This window comes from Mytilus edulis, chromosome 2 (genome assembly GCF_963676685.1).
Source record: "Mytilus edulis chromosome 2, xbMytEdul2.2, whole genome shotgun sequence".
Taxonomy (NCBI): domain Eukaryota; kingdom Metazoa; phylum Mollusca; class Bivalvia; order Mytilida; family Mytilidae; genus Mytilus; species Mytilus edulis.
The window spans coordinates 49,473,339-49,495,566 of NC_092345.1; the positions used below are offsets into that span (position 1 = coordinate 49,473,339).

General features: G+C 31.1%; 1 protein-coding gene across 4 annotated transcripts; it reads left to right on the forward strand.

Moving 5' to 3' along the window:
- On the forward strand, positions 1 to 20,527 carry LOC139512367 (salivary peroxidase/catechol oxidase-like). Of its 4 annotated transcripts, none has more exons than XM_071299947.1 (14): positions 1 to 151; positions 3,822 to 3,868; positions 6,837 to 6,867; positions 10,680 to 10,817; positions 11,742 to 11,918; positions 12,541 to 12,580; positions 13,075 to 13,184; positions 14,322 to 14,423; positions 15,048 to 15,140; positions 15,710 to 16,202; positions 16,787 to 16,987; positions 18,765 to 18,931; positions 19,239 to 19,347; positions 20,375 to 20,527. In XM_071299947.1, exons 1-14 carry the CDS (start codon positions 139 to 141, stop codon positions 20,493 to 20,495), a joined length of 1,842 nt encoding a protein of 613 aa, XP_071156048.1. In that variant the 5' UTR covers positions 1 to 138; the 3' UTR covers positions 20,496 to 20,527. The 4 variants fall into 4 exon arrangements, with proteins under 4 accessions (XP_071156048.1, XP_071156051.1, XP_071156049.1 ...); XM_071299948.1 differs by lacking the exon at positions 1 to 151 and adding an exon at positions 2,281 to 2,415; XM_071299949.1 differs by lacking the exon at positions 1 to 151 and adding an exon at positions 2,345 to 2,420.
- Positions 20,528 to 22,228: the final 1,701 nt, after the last annotated feature.

Here is a 22,228-nt window from a genome sequence, read left to right on the forward strand (position 1 = left end):
AAAAAGATATGTATGTGGTATAAAACAGTAGTCTGCAATAGCATTTACAAAACGATTGTCAAACAGTAATATACAACAACCATCAAGAAACAGATCATTTACCAGAGATTTATAATACTGTGTGTCTTTGATGCTTACATGTTTGCTGCAGGTAAGAATTTTGTAAAACAAAATAATTAAAATAAGGATTTATGATTTTGATATGTTCATAGGGTAACAAAATTACCTATATCAATGTAGCATACAGTAAACTATTGTGTTAAAGTTTTATATTTGCCATTTTTATATAAGTGCTTTTCGTTTTGAAATTCCTCAGAGTTCGGTACTTTTGCTATTTTACATATTCCATAATGTTTAACTAAAAATGCTTATCAGCAAAATATGATGCTGTTGAAAACATATTGATACGAAATTATAAATTTAACATGGTTTTGTCATATTTTGATAGAGAGACAACGATAATAAACATGAATAATGTTTATCCAATAGATGGTTTTAATTTGAGTTACGGTTAACGATGATGTCCATCTTGTACATCTTGGGATGAATTTTCAAAACGTGCTACTATTGAGATTTTGAGCTATCGTTGGAAGTTCATAATTTGGTGATATTTAAGAATTAATATTTGAGACATTTTATTGTTAGAAACCTTAAGTGGACTGTGGTAATATGAATCTAAGCAAAGATGGAACGACGTTTTAAAAATGAACCAGATGGAAATTTTTATCACGGAGAAATTGACCTACCTCTTTTGATTTTTTAGGCAATTTTTGTCAGTAACCAAAATGATTTAATTCGAAACAAAATGACACTACTGCGCTTTATCGTTTTGTACAAAATTGTAGTTTTGGTTAACTTTATCCTTTTTAAAGATTTTGAAAATATATCATGCAAAAACCAATTGCCAAATCTTACAAAAAGTCGGTTTTGGATTATCTTCAAGCTCTTCTGGCGCTTACATTTTCACGATCTGGTTAGAATGTCTCTTTGGTATCCTTTGTCTCTCTTTCCGAAATTCTGCATAATATTAAAGTTCAATGAAATTAGACTTATAGCACGACATATAAGTCTGACGAACAGACAGACAGAATGCATTCATTTACTACAGGGCACCACTGACTAGTCGTCGAGCCATTTTACACTAGGTTAAACTGTCCCGACGACTAGTCAGTGATGCCCTGTAAAATGTCTTTTGAGTACTCAGAACCTAACTTTTTAACTTAGGATATCTGTTAAGTGCAAAACGCAATATCTGTAAAGTGTAATATTAGTTACATAGTGTGCTAGTGACCTAATACGGTATATATGGGGTCAGTAAATTCCATATGGGGTGAGAGCGAAGCTCGAATCCCCATATGGAATTTACTGACCCCATATATACCGTATTACGTCACTAGCACACTATGTTACGAATTTATCTTACCGACTATCTGAACGTGTGAAATTAAGACTAGTGATTCTCAAAATGAGCAAGTCTTCAATACTGTTAGCATTAAGAAAACACTTCCATTGATCCTACAAAAACAGATGCTAACAATAACGACTTGTAAGGTTTAAATGTGTTTTATGAATTTATTTCAATCTTAATCATCAATTTCTTCATCTGTTGGAACTTTTAAGATTTTTTCTCAGTACCGTTTTGTTTTCATAAAGGGACATAACACCATTACTAACCGTGTATGAAATAAGCCCCGCCTCCTTTTTACCTAATATGGAATATAAAGGGACGTAACTCCACTACTAACCGTGTATGAGATAAGCCCCGCCTCCCTACTAACCTAATATCAAATATACACGGTTTGCACGCGGACGCTTTTAACCAATCATATTCCTGGAAATGTATAGGAGGTAAGATAACACGCAATATCTGTAAATTGCAACACGCATTATCTGTAAAGTGAACACACAATATCATTACAATGAAATAACACAAGCAAATACTGACGAGCTCCAGTAAATCTTTCTATATCGATATGGAAGGGTTGAAATAACTCACCCATCTATTTGAACCTTCAGAAAAACAAAAGGTACCGATCAAAAATTTGCAAAAAAACATTCAGAAAAATTATTTTGGTATGTACATCAGGTCAACATTTATTTAATATCTGAGTTATTCTCGTCACGTATGTTGATACTTGTTGGTCGATGGATTCCAAATGTATTTGCTTTGAGTTTTCTCAACGGAGATGAGTCCAAAATAGCTTTTCCAATTCATTAAATACATAAAGTTGGGGTTTTTTCTTTAATAAAATATAATGATATATTTTACTGTAGTAAAATGTTTTAACCATCTGTGCACAACTAGTAAGTTTAACAAGTGTATTTAAACTTGTTCTTGTGGGAGTTGTCATGTTTTATAAATTATTTCAACATATCCAGAATAGATAGAAACAGTAAACAGATCGGATGGTATAGGTAAGGTACAGGAATTTGTAAAAATTGAAATAACTGTATTTTTTCCTGGATATTAAACTCGTATTCTATCATATTTACTTCTCTACAATACTTTTAATATTCATTTCAATATTTTAACGAAACCACAAAAAAAACAAAATACAACAAAACTTTATTTAAAAAAGTATTTTGGGAATTAAGTTGATCAAATGAATGGTTAATTGTATCGGTACACTTTATAATTTTTCATAAAGTAAGGAGATGCGGTATGATTTCAAATGAGACAACCACCTAAAAGACGAAGATGTTAGCAACTAAAGGTCGTTCTACTGCCTTCAATAATGAACAAAACCTGTACCCGTTCACATTTTACATAATACAATCAAGCATGAAGTAGAAACACTAGTCCAGTCATTGAATGGAATTTCGAAGAAACGAATGAAGTCCTTGATAATAGTTTAATTGAAAGAAAAATTGCATCTCATAGCTTACAAATGACATCAAAATAACTAGGCTCGTCAGATAATTCTGTGTTTACTCGTTTTAACATTGTCGTATGGTTAATCAATTAGTGTTAGGTGCTCTAGTTTCAATAATGTTACTCTTTATAAAAACTAATTTTATGAATTTTTATTTTTAAAAAAATTGTAGGAATTAACATAAAGTTTGAAAAACTTTTGCTTATTTACAACATTTAGAACTAAAACAATCAATTAGAGGTCAGCAGTCGGTCAATTTTGTTCATACCGTATGTCAAGTTTCAAAAGATTGATTTTATGTTTTGTTATGTTTAAGTTTGAAAATTGACCTCATCGAAATAAATTGTTTCCAATTGTGAACAATTCAAACCTCACCTGCAGTAGTCAGCACTACTGTGCTGACATGAATTCTTATTTGTATGGTCATATTTAGAAATTTACTGTTTACACAACTTTTGTTTTTTTGAAATACTAAAGCTTTTCTACCTCAGGAATATATTACCTCAACTGGATTTGGCAAAATGTTTAGAAATTTTGGTCCTCAATGCTCTTCAACTTCGAACTTTATTTGGCCTTTTTATTCTGTTTTGGATTCGGGCGTCACTGAGGAGTGCGTCTGGATTAGATACCAAATTTAATCCTGGTATTTATGATGAGTTTATCTACAACAATAAACTGAAATTTACCCTTGACTTCTGAACGTTAAAACCTATTGAAAATGTTAGTTGTAAATATTGGTGGAATTACCCCCTATAGTGTCGTCATAATTTTTTCCTGAATTTATTTTATACATGACTGTACAAGAAAAAAAATATCGAAAAAAAAGTAGATCTTCGTCAGTGAATACAAGGGCGAATTTTGGAATTAATGATGTCCTTTAGAACAAGATGAATGTGATTTGCTATGTAAAATTAAGATAAACTTTAAATTTATTTTTTGATATTATAGGTAAAATGGCGAAGACTGTGTTTATTACCATAATCGTTTCTTCATTGGTGAGTATCACAATGTTACCCTTACCAGTAACCGTGAAACAATTGCATGAATTTACATATTTACATCGTTTAACTATCCCGTTTTGCAAACAATTTTAGACCTTGATAAACATATTGGGTTTCACCATTCATATTTTTCACGTTTAGCTGTTTTTTGTTTCCATTTTATTAATATAGAAACTAGTTGTTCAACAGATATACACATACGATTTTGAGTCATGTACAGTCTTATAATTTGTTTTTAGAAATATCGACGACATTATATGCACTACTGCTCAGACTTGTGATTAAGTACTTACAAAACAAACATTATTTCTAGTTAATACTGCACAATAGCGATCACTAAGACGCTTGATGAACTTTAATAGTGCAGGGATACAGGCGATCCCCTCTATCTGGTAAATGACGTCATAAAAGCGCGTATAATTCACGAGTTTTTTCCGGTCACGGATGAACTCGAAAGTGGTCTATTGTTAGGACAGTCATGAACTTATCATTTTTGGATAGTATCGAGACTGACTGAAAGACTGACAATGTCTTATTAATTTATCAACCAGTAGCCCTTTTCACAAAAAATCTTAAGATAAATTTTACTATAAAGAGTAATCTTAAGATTGTTAGGCTTTTCATAAAAAAAAATCTTAAGTAGCTCTTAAGAGTAAAAACTATCGTAACTCCAAGAATGCTATTACCCACTCTTAAGTATATATTTTAAACTTAAGAGAAATCTTAAAAGAAATCTAAGAAATTAAAATGGCTGCTATAGTTATTTTCAATATTATAAGCAGAAGAGCTTTAAGAAGAGATCATGTTTTGTAGTTAAATGTGCAAATTTGGTGCTCTCTATCACGTCCGCTATGGAGTGAAAATTGCAAATTATGTTACGCCAATTCCGAACACTTATACAAAAGCAAGACTCAAGGTTGTACAGATTTTTTAGAACGTTAAAGATCAATAAACATTTTTTCCAAAGCCTAAGATTTGTCAGTCTGATTATTGTACACACAGTTTCAGAAATGGCCACATTTGGGATGAGATATGGGGGTACTCTGATAAAGGGGAATTGTCCGTTGACCTGTTTTTCGACTTACCTTTCTTCAATCCATTTCAACTGCACATCTGCATATAAATGATTTCATGTTCGGGCTTTACTAATTAGAACAACAACAGTGCATGCTTATCCGACTTAGAAATGTAGCAGTTGCTTTCAAAGCCGAACATATAATTTATAATTTCAATGTAACTGTTTCGGTCATGTTTTAAAAGGTAGAAAGTAAAATCACAAAAATACTGAACTTAGAGGAAGATCAATTGGGAAAGTCCATAATCACATGGCAAAATCAAATAACAAAACGCATCAAAAACGAATGGACAAAAACTGTCATATTTCTGACTTGGTACAGGCATTTTCAAATGTAGAAAATGGTAGATTAAACCTGGTTCTATAGCGCTAACCCTCTCACTTTAATGACAGTCTCATCAATTTCCGATATTTTTACATTGATGCGTTAAATAAACAGACATTGTTTGTACATTGTAGTACATTGCTGCTTAAATTTTTGTTTACAATTAAAAGACATGATGGGTTTCATGAAAACACTTTGTATTCTGCATATCTGACATTAATTATCATATACAACTAGTACAAGGTACATTATATGTACGTCCAATCTCCTTGCTAAGGGCTGCAGAATAACTTGTCAAAAAAAAGGGTCAGACATGTTGATGACGAGTGAAAGTCACAATAATAATCGACAACATTTTAAAAAAAACATAGAAAACCTAAACTAATAAATCTGGGAATATTGTCATCGAAAATTTAACAAAGCCTCCACTGACTAAATTTTTTTTTCAATAAATATTATTATAGAACGAACTATATATATATATATATACTGTTTCATCATAGGAACAGATTTAAAAAAGGCGAAAGATACCAAGGGGTCAATTAAGCTCAAAGTTCGAAAACAAAACAAGACACACAGCTCTCCACTTAAACTTAAAAAACTAATCATAAGCAACACCCCCTTCCCCCCCCCCCCCCAAAAAAAAACCCGGGTGATCTCAGGTGCTTGTTTTTAAGCAATGATGGCTTTCATTATACTGCATGCATTTCAATAAATTTTCCTAGTCATGAGATTGTAATGTCGTGGTTCTGTTGGGTAGTTTTTTATCAATTTTTTTTATTTCAGTTTTACATATATGAATCCGTCTCGCGGTTGGTCTTCTCGTTTAACCAATTAAATGTTTTGTAAAGCCACAATCTTTTAAGCTTAACTTATGATATACTAAATTATGAGCATTGATGTCTTAAAAATCTTAATTTACTTAATTTCTCGCTGCATTGAAGACCTATTGGTGAACTTCTGCTGTTGTCTGTTCTATGGTCGAATTGTTGTCTCTTTCACACATTCCCAATTTCCATTTTCAATTTAATGTTTTAGTATGTATAGTTGTTTTATCAACATTAATGATAAATCAATACAATTCTTTTTTTGAAAGTATATGGATTTTTTCAAGTGTATATTTTTTTTTCTTTTTCGTAGGTTATGACAACATTGTAATTTGAGAATATTAGCAAAGGGGTGACTATAAGTGATAGTCGGAAGGCGTCATTGCGCATGTGAAACTAAAGTGAAACAAGGTTGCTATGCAATTGATTATCTTACGAGTAGTCGTAAGTTTTTACTTAAGATAAAAACTTAGGAATACTTTAAAGATAAAAAATAATCTTACGACCGCCTTTGTGAAAATGACTTAAGATTTCACTTACGATACTCGTAATTTCAGTTCCAAATGTTTATACTAGAATTTGCATGGCTTGTGTGATGAACACGTATGGAATTTCACATAAAAATAGTAAAACGTTTTGAGGTGACACATTAAATATACACTTGCAAAGGGAAACAGTTCTTAACAATTATCATTGCAAAATTTCTGCTAGTTATTATTTTATTTTTCATTTCAGATTTTCATAGCAACTGCACAATCGCCAATAGGTAATGAAATTTGTCTTTTTCTATAATTTTTTTTGGCTGATCAGTTTATTTAGAAAAAAAAGGATAATAACATAATTCTTTGACAAACATAAATAAACTAATCAAAGATGTCTGACTTAATATTTTGTTCGACAAATGCGGTTTCATCTACAAATGACTTACCAGTGACGTTTGAATACAAACGTGTAAAAGACCAAATAGAATACGAAGATAATGAGCATTTAAATGTTTTCCAATTTCGAATGGAATGGCGATTCAACATTCTACTCGGAGAAAAGGAACAAATGTACTAGAATATGTCTTTTGTATTCACCTAAGATAACTTAATGAGAATGCGAGTTACGAATGTAATAATTTGTTTCCAAAGAATTAATTGTTTTAATTCAATTGAATTGATGAATAGAATTCGTCGATATATCAATTTTCTTAAAACATTTGTTTCAATATGCAACAGCAAATAGAAATTTAAAACTTAAAACCGCATATACTGATCGATGTTTGGGCAAAAAGTTAGTGAGCCAGGATTTTGTGAAGTAATGTCCGGTATTTTTTTCCCTCAAAAAGTTAAAACAGAAAAGTAATAAGACATTGTTAATTCCAGTGCTAACTTATCAAATAATACAGGATGACCTTGAGTTATGGATTATAAGTGCTAACGTTGTGTTCCATCTGTATTTTCCTTTAATATATCTTAAAAGTTGTGTAGTCTCGTATTGTATTATTTCTGTAAATAATAATCGGGATATTGGGGTTTCTTGCTGTCTTGTGTTTTGTATATTTTATTGTTTGTGTTTTTATCGTTTTTTTGGGCAAGACGTCATATGTTTTTCATCGACTTTCAATATCCTTTTGTTTATCTTCCGTTTCTCTTTGTTGTTTGTTTTGGCTGCTCACACTATTCTAAAAAAAGAACCATATAAAAATTATTTTTAACCGCCATTTTTCCTTAAAAAATGCCTGTTCAAAGAAAAGAATAGACAGTTGTTTTTCCGGTCGTTCCGTTTTATGATATGATCGACCATTTGGTTTTGCCAGTTTTCATGAATTTCTTATATTTTAAATTTACTATGTAGTTCGGTGATTTTGTTATGATATCTTATATACATTTTGAAAGCATTTTATCTTTAATGAAAGTATTTAACAAGACAATACTAATGCTATAAATGTATTATCTACTGCATGAAAATTGAAATTATTTTCGGTAAATTGGAAATAATTCTTGTTAAACTGGAAAGTGTACCGTTGTTTTTCTGCTTGTCTTTTTATTTGTTGGACATAATGTTGTCAGTTGTTATTTTCTACTTTCAGTTTGAATATTCCTTTGGTATCTTTTGCTTCTCTTTTTCAAGTCCACTAAGTTTTTGTAAAATTAAGAGGCTATCCAAGTAAATATCAGGCAAATCCTATGATATGGGTGGCACAACATAATTTTTTCCACTGATTTTTTGGTTCCAATGCAATGTTTATATCATACAAAGGACATATATGTCAAAGATATTTTTGAATCAACAGTGGATGGCTCAGAAAATGATTTTAAAGTTCACTAGCAACACAACAAAATTGTGTACAAAATGAAGAGTTATCTCCCCTTTTCAATGAATTTTTAGTGCTTTCTATGTATTTTTATGCCCCACCTACGATAGTAGAGGGGCATTATGTTTTCTGGTCTGTGCGTCCGTTCGTCCGTCTGTCTGTCTGTCTGTCTGTCTGTCTGTCTGTCTGTCTGTCTGTCTGTCTGTCTGTCTGTCTGTCTGTCTGTCTGTCTGTCTGTCTGTCTGTCTGTCTGTCTGTCTGTCTGTCTGTCTGTCTGTTCGTCCGTCTGTCTGTCCCGCTTCAGGTTAAAGTTTTTGGTCAAGGTAGTTTTTGATGAAGTTGAAGTCCAATAAACTTGAAACTTAGTACACATGTTTTCTATGATATTATCTTTCTAATTTTAATGCCTAATTATATTTTTTATCCAATTTCATGGTCCATTGAACATAGAAAATAATAGTGCGAATGGGGCATCCGTGTACTTTGGACACATTCTTGTTTTTCTCTTTATTTGTTGCAGTTAATAAAAAAAACAAAATTTAATTTTGAGAAAAAATGAATTTGTGATATGAAATAGATGAAAAAGTTTTAAAAACAAAATATGTCATGTGCCATCCACTGCCTGTTTTTCCATGGACACCCTCTTAACTACATATAGCTAGTTTATTAATTCACTGATTTGTGTTGTACCATATTGAAGTATGAAAATAATAAATTTATGAAAAAAAAAATTGAAATATTCAAAGAATCCAAAAACAAAAGAATAATTCTATTATACAACAACAGATGTTTTGTTTTTTAATTATTTAAGCAATTAATCAATCTATGTCAAGATAAAAACAATGTGAATACAAGCTACATTACAATTAATCAATAGTTTCTTACGTAACTGTTATTTTCTTGAATTTAAAAACCGTACTTTAAAATGAAATAAAGGTAATGTTATATAACTCATACATATTATATAACAGTGGTACATATAATTTCAAAATTCAAAGTTTTGTAAACAGAAATTTTTTTAAATTACCACATAATTGATATTCATGTCAACACCGATGAAACTTATATAAGATATCAGGTTTATAATTGTCAAAGTTGGCTAGAAAGACATAATGGCAAAATTGTATATATACTATAGACGAGCTGATACATAGTTTCAAAAGTCAAGGTGCACCGACGTGCAGGTACTTAGAAAAACACATTTACTCAAAATGGAATGAAATCAAGTGTTCTCAAAATGTAGAGATAATAGATCATGTCTGCATCATTAAAGATGGATGAGTCATTGATCTTGCGTGCATCATAGATCTTGCGTGCATCAAAGATCGTGCATGCATCATAGCTCATGCGTACATCATTAATCATGCATGAGTCATAGATCACACTCGTGTCAATCGTTTCAAGGTCAGGTACATTCGCATAATTGATTAATGTCTGGGTTTCTGTTGTTAACATGTATAGTAGAGTACGTGTATAACTTATTGTAACATGTAACCTTGTTCAAACCTTGTACATAGTTATCAACGGTACCAGGCTTATTATTTAATACGCCAGACGCGTGTTTTGTCACACATAAGACTCATCAGTGACGCACATATCAAAATAGTTAGGGATGACCATAGAACCATTTTTTTCAACATATGTATAACATGTATAAGAGATAAGTTTTTCAGGTTTTTATTTGTGAAATTTCTATTACATAGTAAAAGAAAATATTTGGCATATTGTAGCATAAAGAAAAGTGAACATAAAATATCACGTTATTTCGGAAGACAGTGAAGATTGTGGTTTGTTGTATGAACGAAGTCACATCCATGCCATGGATAAATCAACACGTGACGTTGTTTAATGGGTTTTCTAGTGTATAAGTTCCCGTTAATGGTCTGAAAAATATAACGCCGTAGGATGAAAAGGAAAATGTAGAAATTACTGATAATGTCTAATCTAGTGTCTAATAATTGTAGACGAAAAGCAAAAGTAGTGCAGTTTATTTCAATAATTTATTTTAAGAAGTGAATAAGATAATGCGATTATTAGCCAATTGGTCGAGTTCAGTTCTATAATTGAATGAAAGCACTAATGTCTTAACCTGTATGTCTTATTTCATTGTATCGGAAACTCAGTGTTATGTATTTTTGTAAGGTCGGTTGTTTTCTATGGGTACTCCGGCTTCATTCAAAACAAAATTAAAGCGGCCGACTTTATAAACGTGCTGAAAGTAGCGTCAAACTAACAAACAAAAACTTTTCTATAAATAAATGTTAATATTCTATATTTAGCTTGTCCGCAAAATGCCAGATATAGGACAATTGATGGGTCATGTAATAACTTGAAAAATCCCACTTGGGGGAAATGTGATATCACTCTGAGAAGATTGACTGACCATCGTGGACATCCAATGGTGGGATACGAAGACGGTAAGAGCTTAATTACCAGTTAAAATATAACAACGAACATTGAAATATAACTACTAGAATATGAACATGTTGAACATATATTTGAGGATAGAAAATCCAGTACATTTTTTAATAATTATTCAAAGTTAAAATAAATTCCCGGTTTTGACTATAAATCCCGGGTTTTAAAAAAGGAAAAGTATAAGATTTATTTTTTCTTGTTTAACATGTTTTTCTTTATAAATGTGCATACATTATGTATGTTTGCTTGTTTTGTTACACTTATTTTACAATGTATGACAATAGTTGTATGTGTATCATTTCAAGTCTTTTCCGTCTGGAAATTCATTTTCGAAATTGGCAAATGGAGCATCAGAATGGTTATGGTATATTGTAAATACAAGAACCACGTGGATTGTTAATCATATTTGTTTACTACAAAGTCTTGAAACGGATCACTAGCACAACACATAGTTCTTTTAAATGTCATATTTTGAAATGGTAATACATGCATTTCAATAAATTAATAAACCTTACAAAATTGTTAAATGTTTATGTTACACCCCCCCCCCCCCCCCCCCAAATCCTTTCTGATACAAAATTGCAATGCCTCAATGTACTAGCGTCATGTTTAAATAGCAGAATTTTCAGGTAATCTGTTTTTTTAATGGATTGTGTTCCATTCCTGAGTGTAACTGCGTGTGGAATCACATTGCGGGTGGTAAATGCATAGCAAGATAGGATTTCCCTGTCGAAGCACCAGGTCTCGCTCATGCTGTTCTCTCAGTTTGTCCAGTGTTATTTTTAATTTGTCTTCTTAATAGATTCATAACATTTGAAAATCGGTAAACTATCTTTTCCCTTCCTGTTTACTATGTGTTCATACCCGGTTTTGTTGTCAATTCAATTCAATATATATGTGATACCATTTTGTACTTTTGACAGGAATAAGTCTTCCTAGAGGTTACCCGAACAAACTACCAAACCCCAGAACTGTCAGCAATTTGGTATCAGATTCGGCTTTAGGACCAAGGAATCAGTATGATCGATGGAGAACTGGAGAGGTCATGTGTTTCGGTCAATTAATAGCGCATGATTACATTGAAACGGCTCCAGCAGCTGGTAATTTTTTATTGATTTTTTTTTGTATCTGCATGACACTTAGATTCATTATTTTGTTGGTTTTGTTTTCTTGTACATTATTCAAAATTAAACTTTTTATCATAAAAAAAAAAAATACATGTACAGTTAAAATCCTCACACACAAAATGCTATTTTAAACTTCATACATTTGAAAATAATTACTACGAGATTAATCGCTTACATAACTATAACTAATTATAGATTTTCATATGAAAAATAATTCCATATTTGCTAGTTTAAGAATTTTTTTCATATGGAGTATGAATAACAATTTCATTGCATTGTTTTCTTACTTCCGTGGAATCACAATATGAATGAAAAGCAGTTTCTTGTATGTTTAGGAAAAAAATCATTTAGTTTTACTCTTTAAAATTGCTTAATCTTGAGTTTTGACATATATTTTTTGTAAGAATGCGGACATGTATTATAAATACCATTTTCCACTATGGATAGCCAGCTCAATGCAGTTCATATTTACAAATATATCATCATTTTTGTTTGATTTATGAAATGAACCTGAACAATATAGGAATATGAATATGGGGGGAATTATCGATATCACTGGGATAACTATGTAAACTCTAGGATGATCTTTTTATAGCTTCTGACTGCTGCAATAACAAGGATCCACATTTTGGCAAGTAAGATGTTACCTTTATAATATATTATCTTCTATTATGAAATGTAAAATGTAAATTATATATGCCTGCTTGCTAACAATTGTGAATATTTTATATAATCGATTTCAGAAAAAAATATCTAAAAGAAAAGCAAAATCGAACCAATGTTTTGTTATTTTACTGTGTTGATCAATCGGCATTCCTCGGGTGACTCCGCTTTTCTCCTTCTATGAGGTACGGAATCGGCCGAGTTGTGACGATTGCTGTGTTGATGTATCGGCATTCCTCGGGTGACTCCGCTTCTCTCCTTCTATGAGGTATGGAATCGGCCGAGTTGTGACGATTACTGTGTTGATCAATCGGCATTCCTCGGGTGACTCCGCTCCTCTCCTTCTATCAGGTACGGAATCGGCCGAGTTGTGACGATTGCTGTGTTGATGTATCATTTATGTTTAATAATGTCGCATTGTTCATAACATATTTTCACACTACATACAATAATAATTTTGTTTCAGTATTGATGTTTGTTTTCCTTTTAACATTCCTGCGGGGGATTCAAGTCTTCCACCAAGCTGTAAAAACTTTGTGAGATCACAAGCCGCTCCAAAGAACCATCACTCACCACGTATGTATGATATTGTCCTTGGGGTATCTAGTAGCAAAATGTATCCGATGACTGTTTCCATCTACCGAAATGGTCTCAAGGGCTAAAAATTGAATATAGTCGGGGTTATGGGAACCCCTGCCCAAATTTATATTAAAGAGTGTTTCGTAAAAACATTTAAAGGCATTTTCACCATTATACAGGCCTTGTGTGAAATAAATTTTGGAGCGGAAGAAAAGATTTACTTTTTTAGCAAAAATAGCAGACAAAGAAAGATCTACAAATAAGTGAACATGGTCAATTGGCACTTGATATTTTGGGACTTTTTTCTTTAAACTTATTTTCTGCAATTAATTGTTAATTTTTGTAAATCTTTTCAAAAATCTTCTTCTTTTAATCTATCTACAGGGTCAAATTAAAATAAAATTGGCCTCAATCATAATTAGGATATCTACATGAAAATTATAATGATTTTAACACTTTAACAAAGATAATGAAAACAAAATTAACAAGATCATTTTACTTTTACTAAAATGTATGTTGTATAGATATGTATTTGACCCCAACATGTTACAATTTTATTTAGATCATGCTGTAAATTATATTTATAAACCATTTATTTGTAAATATCGTATATCTGCTCACTGTTTGAATATAGAAACTGGTCGATTTTATAATATCGAGAGACATCATAGACTTTGTAATATGTGTGATAAACAAGTAATTGAAGATGAATATCATTTTATTTTAGTACGTGAAAAGTATAATGAACTTCGAAAGAAATTTATCAAACCTTATTATTGGAGAAAACCTTCTAATTTTTAACTCATACAACTGGTATCTGTTCATAATGTAAAGGAACTTAACAATTTAGGGAAGTTTTTATTTCTGGCCGAGAAGGCACGTATTTAATTTAATCATTATAAATGCTTAATATGTGTTATGTTTTATCATACTCTGCTGTACTGTTATATGGGTATACTTACTTATATCGTTTTTTTTGTCTAATTGTTGAAATGTAAATATATTTCACTGATGTAATTGAATATTTGTAATTGAATATTTGTAATATTTATATTCTATAAGCTGTATTGCTTACGAATAAAAGATTATTATATATTATCGTTATTCTAAATATATTGAAAAATCATTTTGCAGCTTACAGGGAACAAGTGAACTTAATAACGTCATACATTGATGCTTCTTTTTTGTACGGCAGTAGGAAGGGTGTAGCAGTAGCAGTAAGGGTACCAAACAGTTGTAAGTAATTTACGTATATATCAATAAAAGGTGATGAGGTGATAATCACTATGGCCAGCCATTAATATCATTTTTTTTAAATGTTTAAAAGCAAACGATTATACCAAAAAGTTTTTTTTTTAACTGTACGCAGTGTATTTTACTTACCTTCTATTTATCCGTTGGGAAAATTTCTCTATTGCGACATTCCCATAGGCTAAGCGACTAATTACCGGATTTCTACTTACTTAAACTACACGACGGGCGTCTTATGTGGAGCAGGTACTGCTTACCCTTTCAGGAGCATCTGATTTAACGTATCATTTTTTGGTAGAGTTCGTTGCTCCGAATTTCTACATAAAATAGTTATCAAACATTTGATGAAAAAACACTAACGTACCGATAGATGTATGAGGCGTCTTTCTTTAGTATACATACTATCTATATCATCATCTTTCAAAGAAAACAGCTAGAACATTTCCGTTTCATAAATGATGTAGGTATCTTTACGATAACAAATGTTATGCTGTATATATTTTTCTGTGCTGTTCACAATGTTTATTTTTTTATATTCGATGAATGAGGATCTTACAGATAGATATGTAGAATACAAATTTTAAAACTCCTTCTCTTTCCTTTCAACAGTCTTAATGAAGGTAGATCGTGGAAACATTTTGCCATCAATCGCTGGAGGAGGTTGTCTTAAAGACACACCTAATGTCCGCTGTCCGTTTGCCGGTAAGTTTTTTTTTTCTTTATTTATCGACAGTTACCTGTTTCTTCATCATGTTTATTACAATGAAATAGACCCGATTTGCGTAAATGTATTTCATACCAGAGTCGTTCAATAATCCTGATATTTTTAATGAACTTAAAAAATTAATTTTTAAAGACTATCTACAAACAATCTGCCTTTAATGTTGAATAGATGAAACATATTGAGTAGTTGGTGGGAAACAAAGCTCCTATTGAAACCAAACATTTTCATCACGAGAAGCGAATCCTTGATAAAACATTTCGGTCTACATACAGAGTTTATCAATATACTAATTTACTTTTAAAATATCAATTATTTATACATTAATATCTGCCATTTGATCGTTAAACATGTATCGACACAATGAAGCCCAAATAACAATATCACGCGTTTGCAAGCATTAAAAGTCTAAAATTTTATCAATTTAAGAAATCTTTATTAGAAATTCCAAATTTTCAAAATGATAACAATACTATTTAATCAATTTTAAGTCGAACTTAATTTATAAAATAGGTGGATTGCAGAATTTATTACTTTTTATATCTTCTAGGTGACAGCAGAAGTGTTGTGGTACCATATCTTAGTCTTAACCATTTGCTATATGTCAGGGAGCATAACCGATTATCTACACGACTCAAAAAGCTAAACTCATGCTGGAGCAACGAAAAAGTTTTCGAGGAAACTCGCAGAATCATCATAGCTCAACTGCAACACATCGTCTACAACCATTTCTTACCAGCTGTTTTAGACAAACATACCATGAGAAAATTTCACTTGTACTCTAGGACATGGGGTTATAATAATGTATACAATGATCGAGTCGATGCGTCGATTTTTAGCAGCTTTAGTGGGGCGGCTGCTCGTTATGGTCATTCTCAAATAATGCCAGATGCGTCCGAATTAAAGAATGATTTTTCTACGGTGATTACTCACAAACTTGAGGACACTTATTTCAATCCTTATCTATGGCAAAAACACTATGGATCACATATCAAAGATCTTACTAGATGGATTGCTACAAAACAATCACAAAAAGTTGATACGTAAGTACAGTGGTAGTATATACTTATTATTCAAAGAATCATTCGGGACTTTCAAATACTAATATTGAATAATACTAAAGAAAATGCATTTGTTTCTTAATACACACGAATGCCTCATAAGAATACGTGAATTGGAAGTAAATAAGGTGTCACTGAAATTTAGCAATGAAATGAATTATTTTTTGAGTAAACAACGATATTACTCAACTAAAGATGATTTAATTTAATTTTCCCCATGCCAGCTTTATTGAGTAGGTTAAGATTAAGGAACGATTTTGTTCGTGTCAGGTTATACGCTCACTTAAACTAAGGTATGCATTTTAGTTTTCAATACTTTTATACGGACCGTTATCATTAGTAAATACCTTCTTTAAGAGCGTTTCCTGAATGTTCGTTCTCAGTTAGAGTTGTGATGCTCCGAATTTTGATGAATGAATCAAATTCCCCGATAACTATATATCTACTTAAGCTCTACCAGAAAAAAACACAACATAGTACAGAATAAACAAATTCTTGTTATAAAATCAACATTTGAATTTTAACTTGAATTCGTATATTCTTAATCACTCATTTTTTTTTATTAGTTTCTTTGTAGACGCAGTTCGTAATAAACTATTCTCGAACAGAAATCCACCAGGTTCAGATCTATTTGCAAGAAATATACAGCGAGGACGTGAAGAAGGACTTCCTGCATACAATGAGTGGAGGAACTATTGTGGGCTCAGAAAATTTAGATATTTTCATGAGTTCGGTTATTTTGGATCTAGACTTTCAAGTGTATATAAGTATGATTATTTCTTTCTTCAAAACTCTAGCTAATATCAGTTTAATGAAAATATTCATATTTGACATTTTCATGATGTGCAAATTTGATATATAACCAGGATTCTAATTTAAGGTACCACAATACAAAGATTTTATAACTCCAACTCCAAAGTTTTAAAATGCTGCAACTTTCTTAATAATGCTCGAAAATTTATAACAGTGGTAGTTTTGGATAGCTAACAGATTACTCTTTCAAATTAATGCAACAATTATGTAACCAATTATAATGTTAACTGTGTCTAAAATATTTTTCACCAAATTTCCACTTTCAAATGAAATTAGCTTCTGCATAGGTATCCCTAGAGGGTTGATTTTATTATATGTTGTTCCTATCGCCATTATCTACAAAAGGGTGTCTCAGATTTCAGATAGAGTGTATAAAACAAATTTTAAACCTAATCAAATATTATCTTCTTTTATGTGGTTAGGATGTTTACACTTATTAGAGATTTATGAGAGAATGGAACACCAAAAGGACAATTTGAGACACCCTTTTGAAGCCCATAATGTGTTGATTAAGAGTTCGTTCAAATTTTCTGTATAGTTAAAGAGATGATAGAGCTAAATTCATTCAAGTGAACTGACCCAGATTTTGCTACTAATTACATAATAATTGATTACATAATGATTGCATGATAAAAATATTGCAACCATTTAAAAGATTAATCTTTTATCTATCTATATATACATCTTTTTTGATTTTCTATGCATTCATAAGGAAGTTACAGCATTTTAAAGGTTAGTGATTGGAAGTAAAAAAAATCTTTGTATTGTGCTACCTTAACAAAAGGTTATTTTTTTATTTATGTATGCAACTATGTACGCGGATATTACTGTCAATTACCTTAACGATTAAGGTAACTCGCTGTGTATGTTCAAGAATCATTACCCTTAGAAAAATAAATCACGTTAGATCTTCAAATTACAAAATGCGTTGTTGTTTCGGTGATACATTTTGTTGTCTCATTTGTATCTTGCGTGTCATCCTCAGAGTAAGAATTTGATAACGAACTCAAGTTAGAAAAAAGATAAACTCATGTTGGTGAATCTACAGTTCAGGTTCAAATATACATGTTTCTAGAACAATGTTTTCTTTGCTTTAATAATCTGTCGATCCTATTTAACATGTTAATGCAAGTCCACTGTTTGCACTCATCATACCTTAATGCTGGCTGGTTATTTATTACAGTTTTCTCCATTTTAATAGCGCAAATTGTAGTGTGCAAGGGCATTTTGGTATACCTGGGTTAGAATGTATGTCGCCATATTGTATGATCAACAATATATAGTTCTTATGTTTGTAAATCATTTTTGTCTTTTAATGATGTCTTTGCATACAGAAACTGACACCTTATTTTCAGTTTCCACTTAAGGTTTTATTCGATATTGTAACTCGGATTTGTTTTTTTGTCAATCGATTTGTAAGTTTCGAACAGCGGTATACTACTGTTTCCTTTACAGTCATATGAATGCATAGCAGCTAACATTTATTATATTCGGGTGTGCAGTCAAAGCAACATATTATTTTATTTTGTTTTGGGGGTATCTTTTTTTTTATAGTATTTTGAAATGATATTATACTTTACCTTACTTTAATATAGGTCAGTAAACGATGTTGATTTGACTTTACTTTACTTTAATATAGGTCAGTAAACGATGTTGATTTGATATTATACTTTACTTTAATATAGGTCAGTAAACAATGTTGATTTGATATTATACTTTACTTTAATATAGGTCAGTAAACGATGTTGATTTGATTGTCGGTGCACTTTTAGAGAAGGGAAGAAGTGGAAGCGTTGGTCCAACCTTTGCTTGTATATTGGGTATACAGTATCATCGTTTAAAGGTTGGCGACAGATATTGGTACGAATCACATGACCGTCGCTTTGCTTTCACACAAGGTAAATTTGACTCATAGAAATTTTACCAAAAGCAGAAAATTAGGATAAATGATATTTATATTTATATTATCTATTTTACAGGTGTTTTTTATTTTCCGATTGCCTTTACACTTAAAATCAAATCAATAAAAATTCTTCAGAACAAGATAATATTTTGCAAATTATATTTTTTTCACAAGTATCAAGTATTGTTTTGTTGTTGTTACAATCGATTTAAACTGTGCAGCATTTTCACAACTGTATACAAACTTGTAAAACGAACTTTTTTTAAACCATTTATGAATATGATTTTAAAATCTATTTCCAGCTCAGTTGAACTCTATTAAAAGATCCACTTCATTATCGAAAATATGGTGTACAAACTTTGGTATTGAGTATATACAAAAGAACATATTCAAAATTCCATGCAGATCTAAGTAAGTAAATCTTTATCGTCAATATATTTGGTTGACATCTATGTGTAAAAGTTTTTAGAATCAAGTCGAAACGTATCTCCTTCCAATTTCCGACAAATGGATATTTTATTTAATTTGCTGACATTTGTGGTAATATATTATTTTAATGTAAAGGTCTTTGGATGTTAGCAATCAACAAGTTATTAATTTAAAAAGGGAAGAAGGTATTAAAGTAACAACCACACCACTAAGTTCGGTGAGTAGTGCACCATGGAAAAAAGAAAAAAGGATAAGACAAATTTGTCTACGAAACACTACAAAACTAAAGATTGACCAACAAACCTGCATGAACTTGAGGTATGCGGATGTCTGCTTTCCTAGTGACAGTGGTATTGCAAACATCAATTAAAATTAAAAAAAAGAAGCTAAAATTAAAGAGCCATAAAGATTTCTATTTATAAATCTGAAACAAGGAACACTATCTTCTTTCCCTTATCGTTGTTTTATATTTAAAAACAGGTTCCGGGCTTTATCTTCAAAAATATCACAAACATTCACCAAAGATACCAGTCTTATAATTTGGTATGCCAGAAATTCGTTTCGTCTACATACGACTGGTTAGTGGCGTTCGAATCATTACAGTTGGAAGAACAAATAACATGCAAAGACGCATTAAGAGCATAAAAACCTAAATTTTCGAAAACTAAAAACCTTTTGACCTAAATGCTTGATTAATGTCATTTTCAATTTTGGTGAACAAATGAATATAAATTGTATAAAATGTATAATATTTCCCGTACACATGTCTCTAGATGATAAGGGAACACCCCAAGTTCTATTATGAATAATCAAATACAAACAATTATGGACTCTTTTTTTTCTATAAATGTTACTTTTCATACAAATAACTCTTTCTGTGACAAAAATTTTGATTGATTTCTGTAATTAAAGAGTTTAATACAATTTTGTTTGATTGTGTGAGTGTGTTACAAATATATCACACTTGTCTTTAGGATATGAAATTAATATTGTATGTTTTTACTTTCAGTAAACTGCGACATTGTAAGCGTATTCCAGACATTAACTTGTACTTGTGGAAGGACCGTAGTTGTGCTTCTAGTTCTTATCACCATGTTTACTCGTTTAAACGTTATTTTTCGGGTAAATAAACGTTATTCAAAATAAATGATGAGTATCAGCACTTTGATCTTTTTGTTTTGTTTTCACTTTCACACATTAAAAAGAGTATTAGGTGACTAATGTGTACTTTTGTTGCTCATTGGTATTCCTCAAAAAAGAGAAGCAACACTAGTTTACAAAGGCCTGCATCAAGGTAGCGAGAGGACTATTTTAGGTTCATCAACAACTTTACAAAAGCAATAACTTCAAAAGTACGGATAGGCTGAGGAGGGAATTTGTAGTTGTTGATAAAAAGAAGGTGTGCATGCCTTGGATTCAGCTCCGCGGGTCCTAGTGAAGATATTGTAAATTGAATGTCATTTGCATAATCATCACATCTTTTGATCTATAAAGAACTGATAGTTTCAGTGTTATCAATACTGATGACCGTCTGTTTGTAATGATGGGTAGATGACTGTGGATACACTTGAAAAAATGGTTCTGCATTGAAATTATATAAAATAAAATAGCTCATATCTTGTATACAGTTATAGCAGTAGGGTGATTATTTTCCATCTGTATTAAAGTAGTTGAACGAAAAGATACTTTGTTACTTAAACATAAGAAATCAAATAGGTTACTAAGTAGCTATATTTGACGACAAGGGAGTATACAACAACCAGACGAAGTCATAGTTGATTTTGCCACTGTTTTTGTCTTCGTATTTTGACTTCTTTTGTACATATCTTCTTCAACTAATAAACACCGAAAGGAGTAGGTCCAGTAAGAGCCGATTTTGGCTTCAAATTTTAGGTTCATCTGAAGAAAGATTTTGGACACATTTTAAACACTTAAGTGTCTATTTTAGTTGATTCAATTAGTTTATGTGAAAGATTGTAACTGATTTAGTCATTAAAAACGCTCCGATTCAGGCTAAAATATGAAAAATCTATCAAATATACCAAAAAATATCACTTTTCAGATGGTTTTTGTCAAAAATGAAAGTCGCGGGCCACATCCGTGTTCATCCTCAACCGTCATATATGTTATGTTTTATCAACAAATACAACTTATATTTTAATATTAAGAATGAACACAAATGCGGCCACTTTCATTTAAGACGGAAACAATCTAAATTTTAACTAAAATGCTAAAATTGTGAAGATTTCAGTAAATTAGCATGACTTAATGATGCTAGTACCCAATATATGTGCATTGTATTGTAAAAAAACAGCCCATATTTATGAAGGAGATGCATTCTACTTTCCAATAAATAACTAAAAGTTTACATTTTAAAAATTTTGTAAAACTGCTATATTTTGGGGCCAAAAAGGAGTCTTACTGAACCTTCTCCTTTATTGTTTTGGTCATGTGTGTGAAATTACCGAGCCAGGTTAATGCCCAGTAACAAATATGAGATAATAAATGATGAGGGCAACTATTCTGGAAATTCCTCTTTTTATTAACTAACTGGATTCTTAAAAAAAAAAATTAAACATGTATTTTTAATACTTGCAATTTTCAATAGTTGCTGTTTGATTCTAATACTAATTAAACTGAGAAAGTTTTAAAATTTCTTTGAATGTGTGTATACGTATTTTTCAAAGGTTTATTTTCACCTGACTTCTTCTTATATGAGAGGTTTTTGACTTTCCGCAGATTTTCAGTTTCTTTTGACAAATTTGGTTCTGTCCTATAGATTATGTCCTCTTACAAAATAAGTCAAAGTTTGCTGACTATGTTGCATTTATCCCATACAATTTGCAATACATGATGCAACATA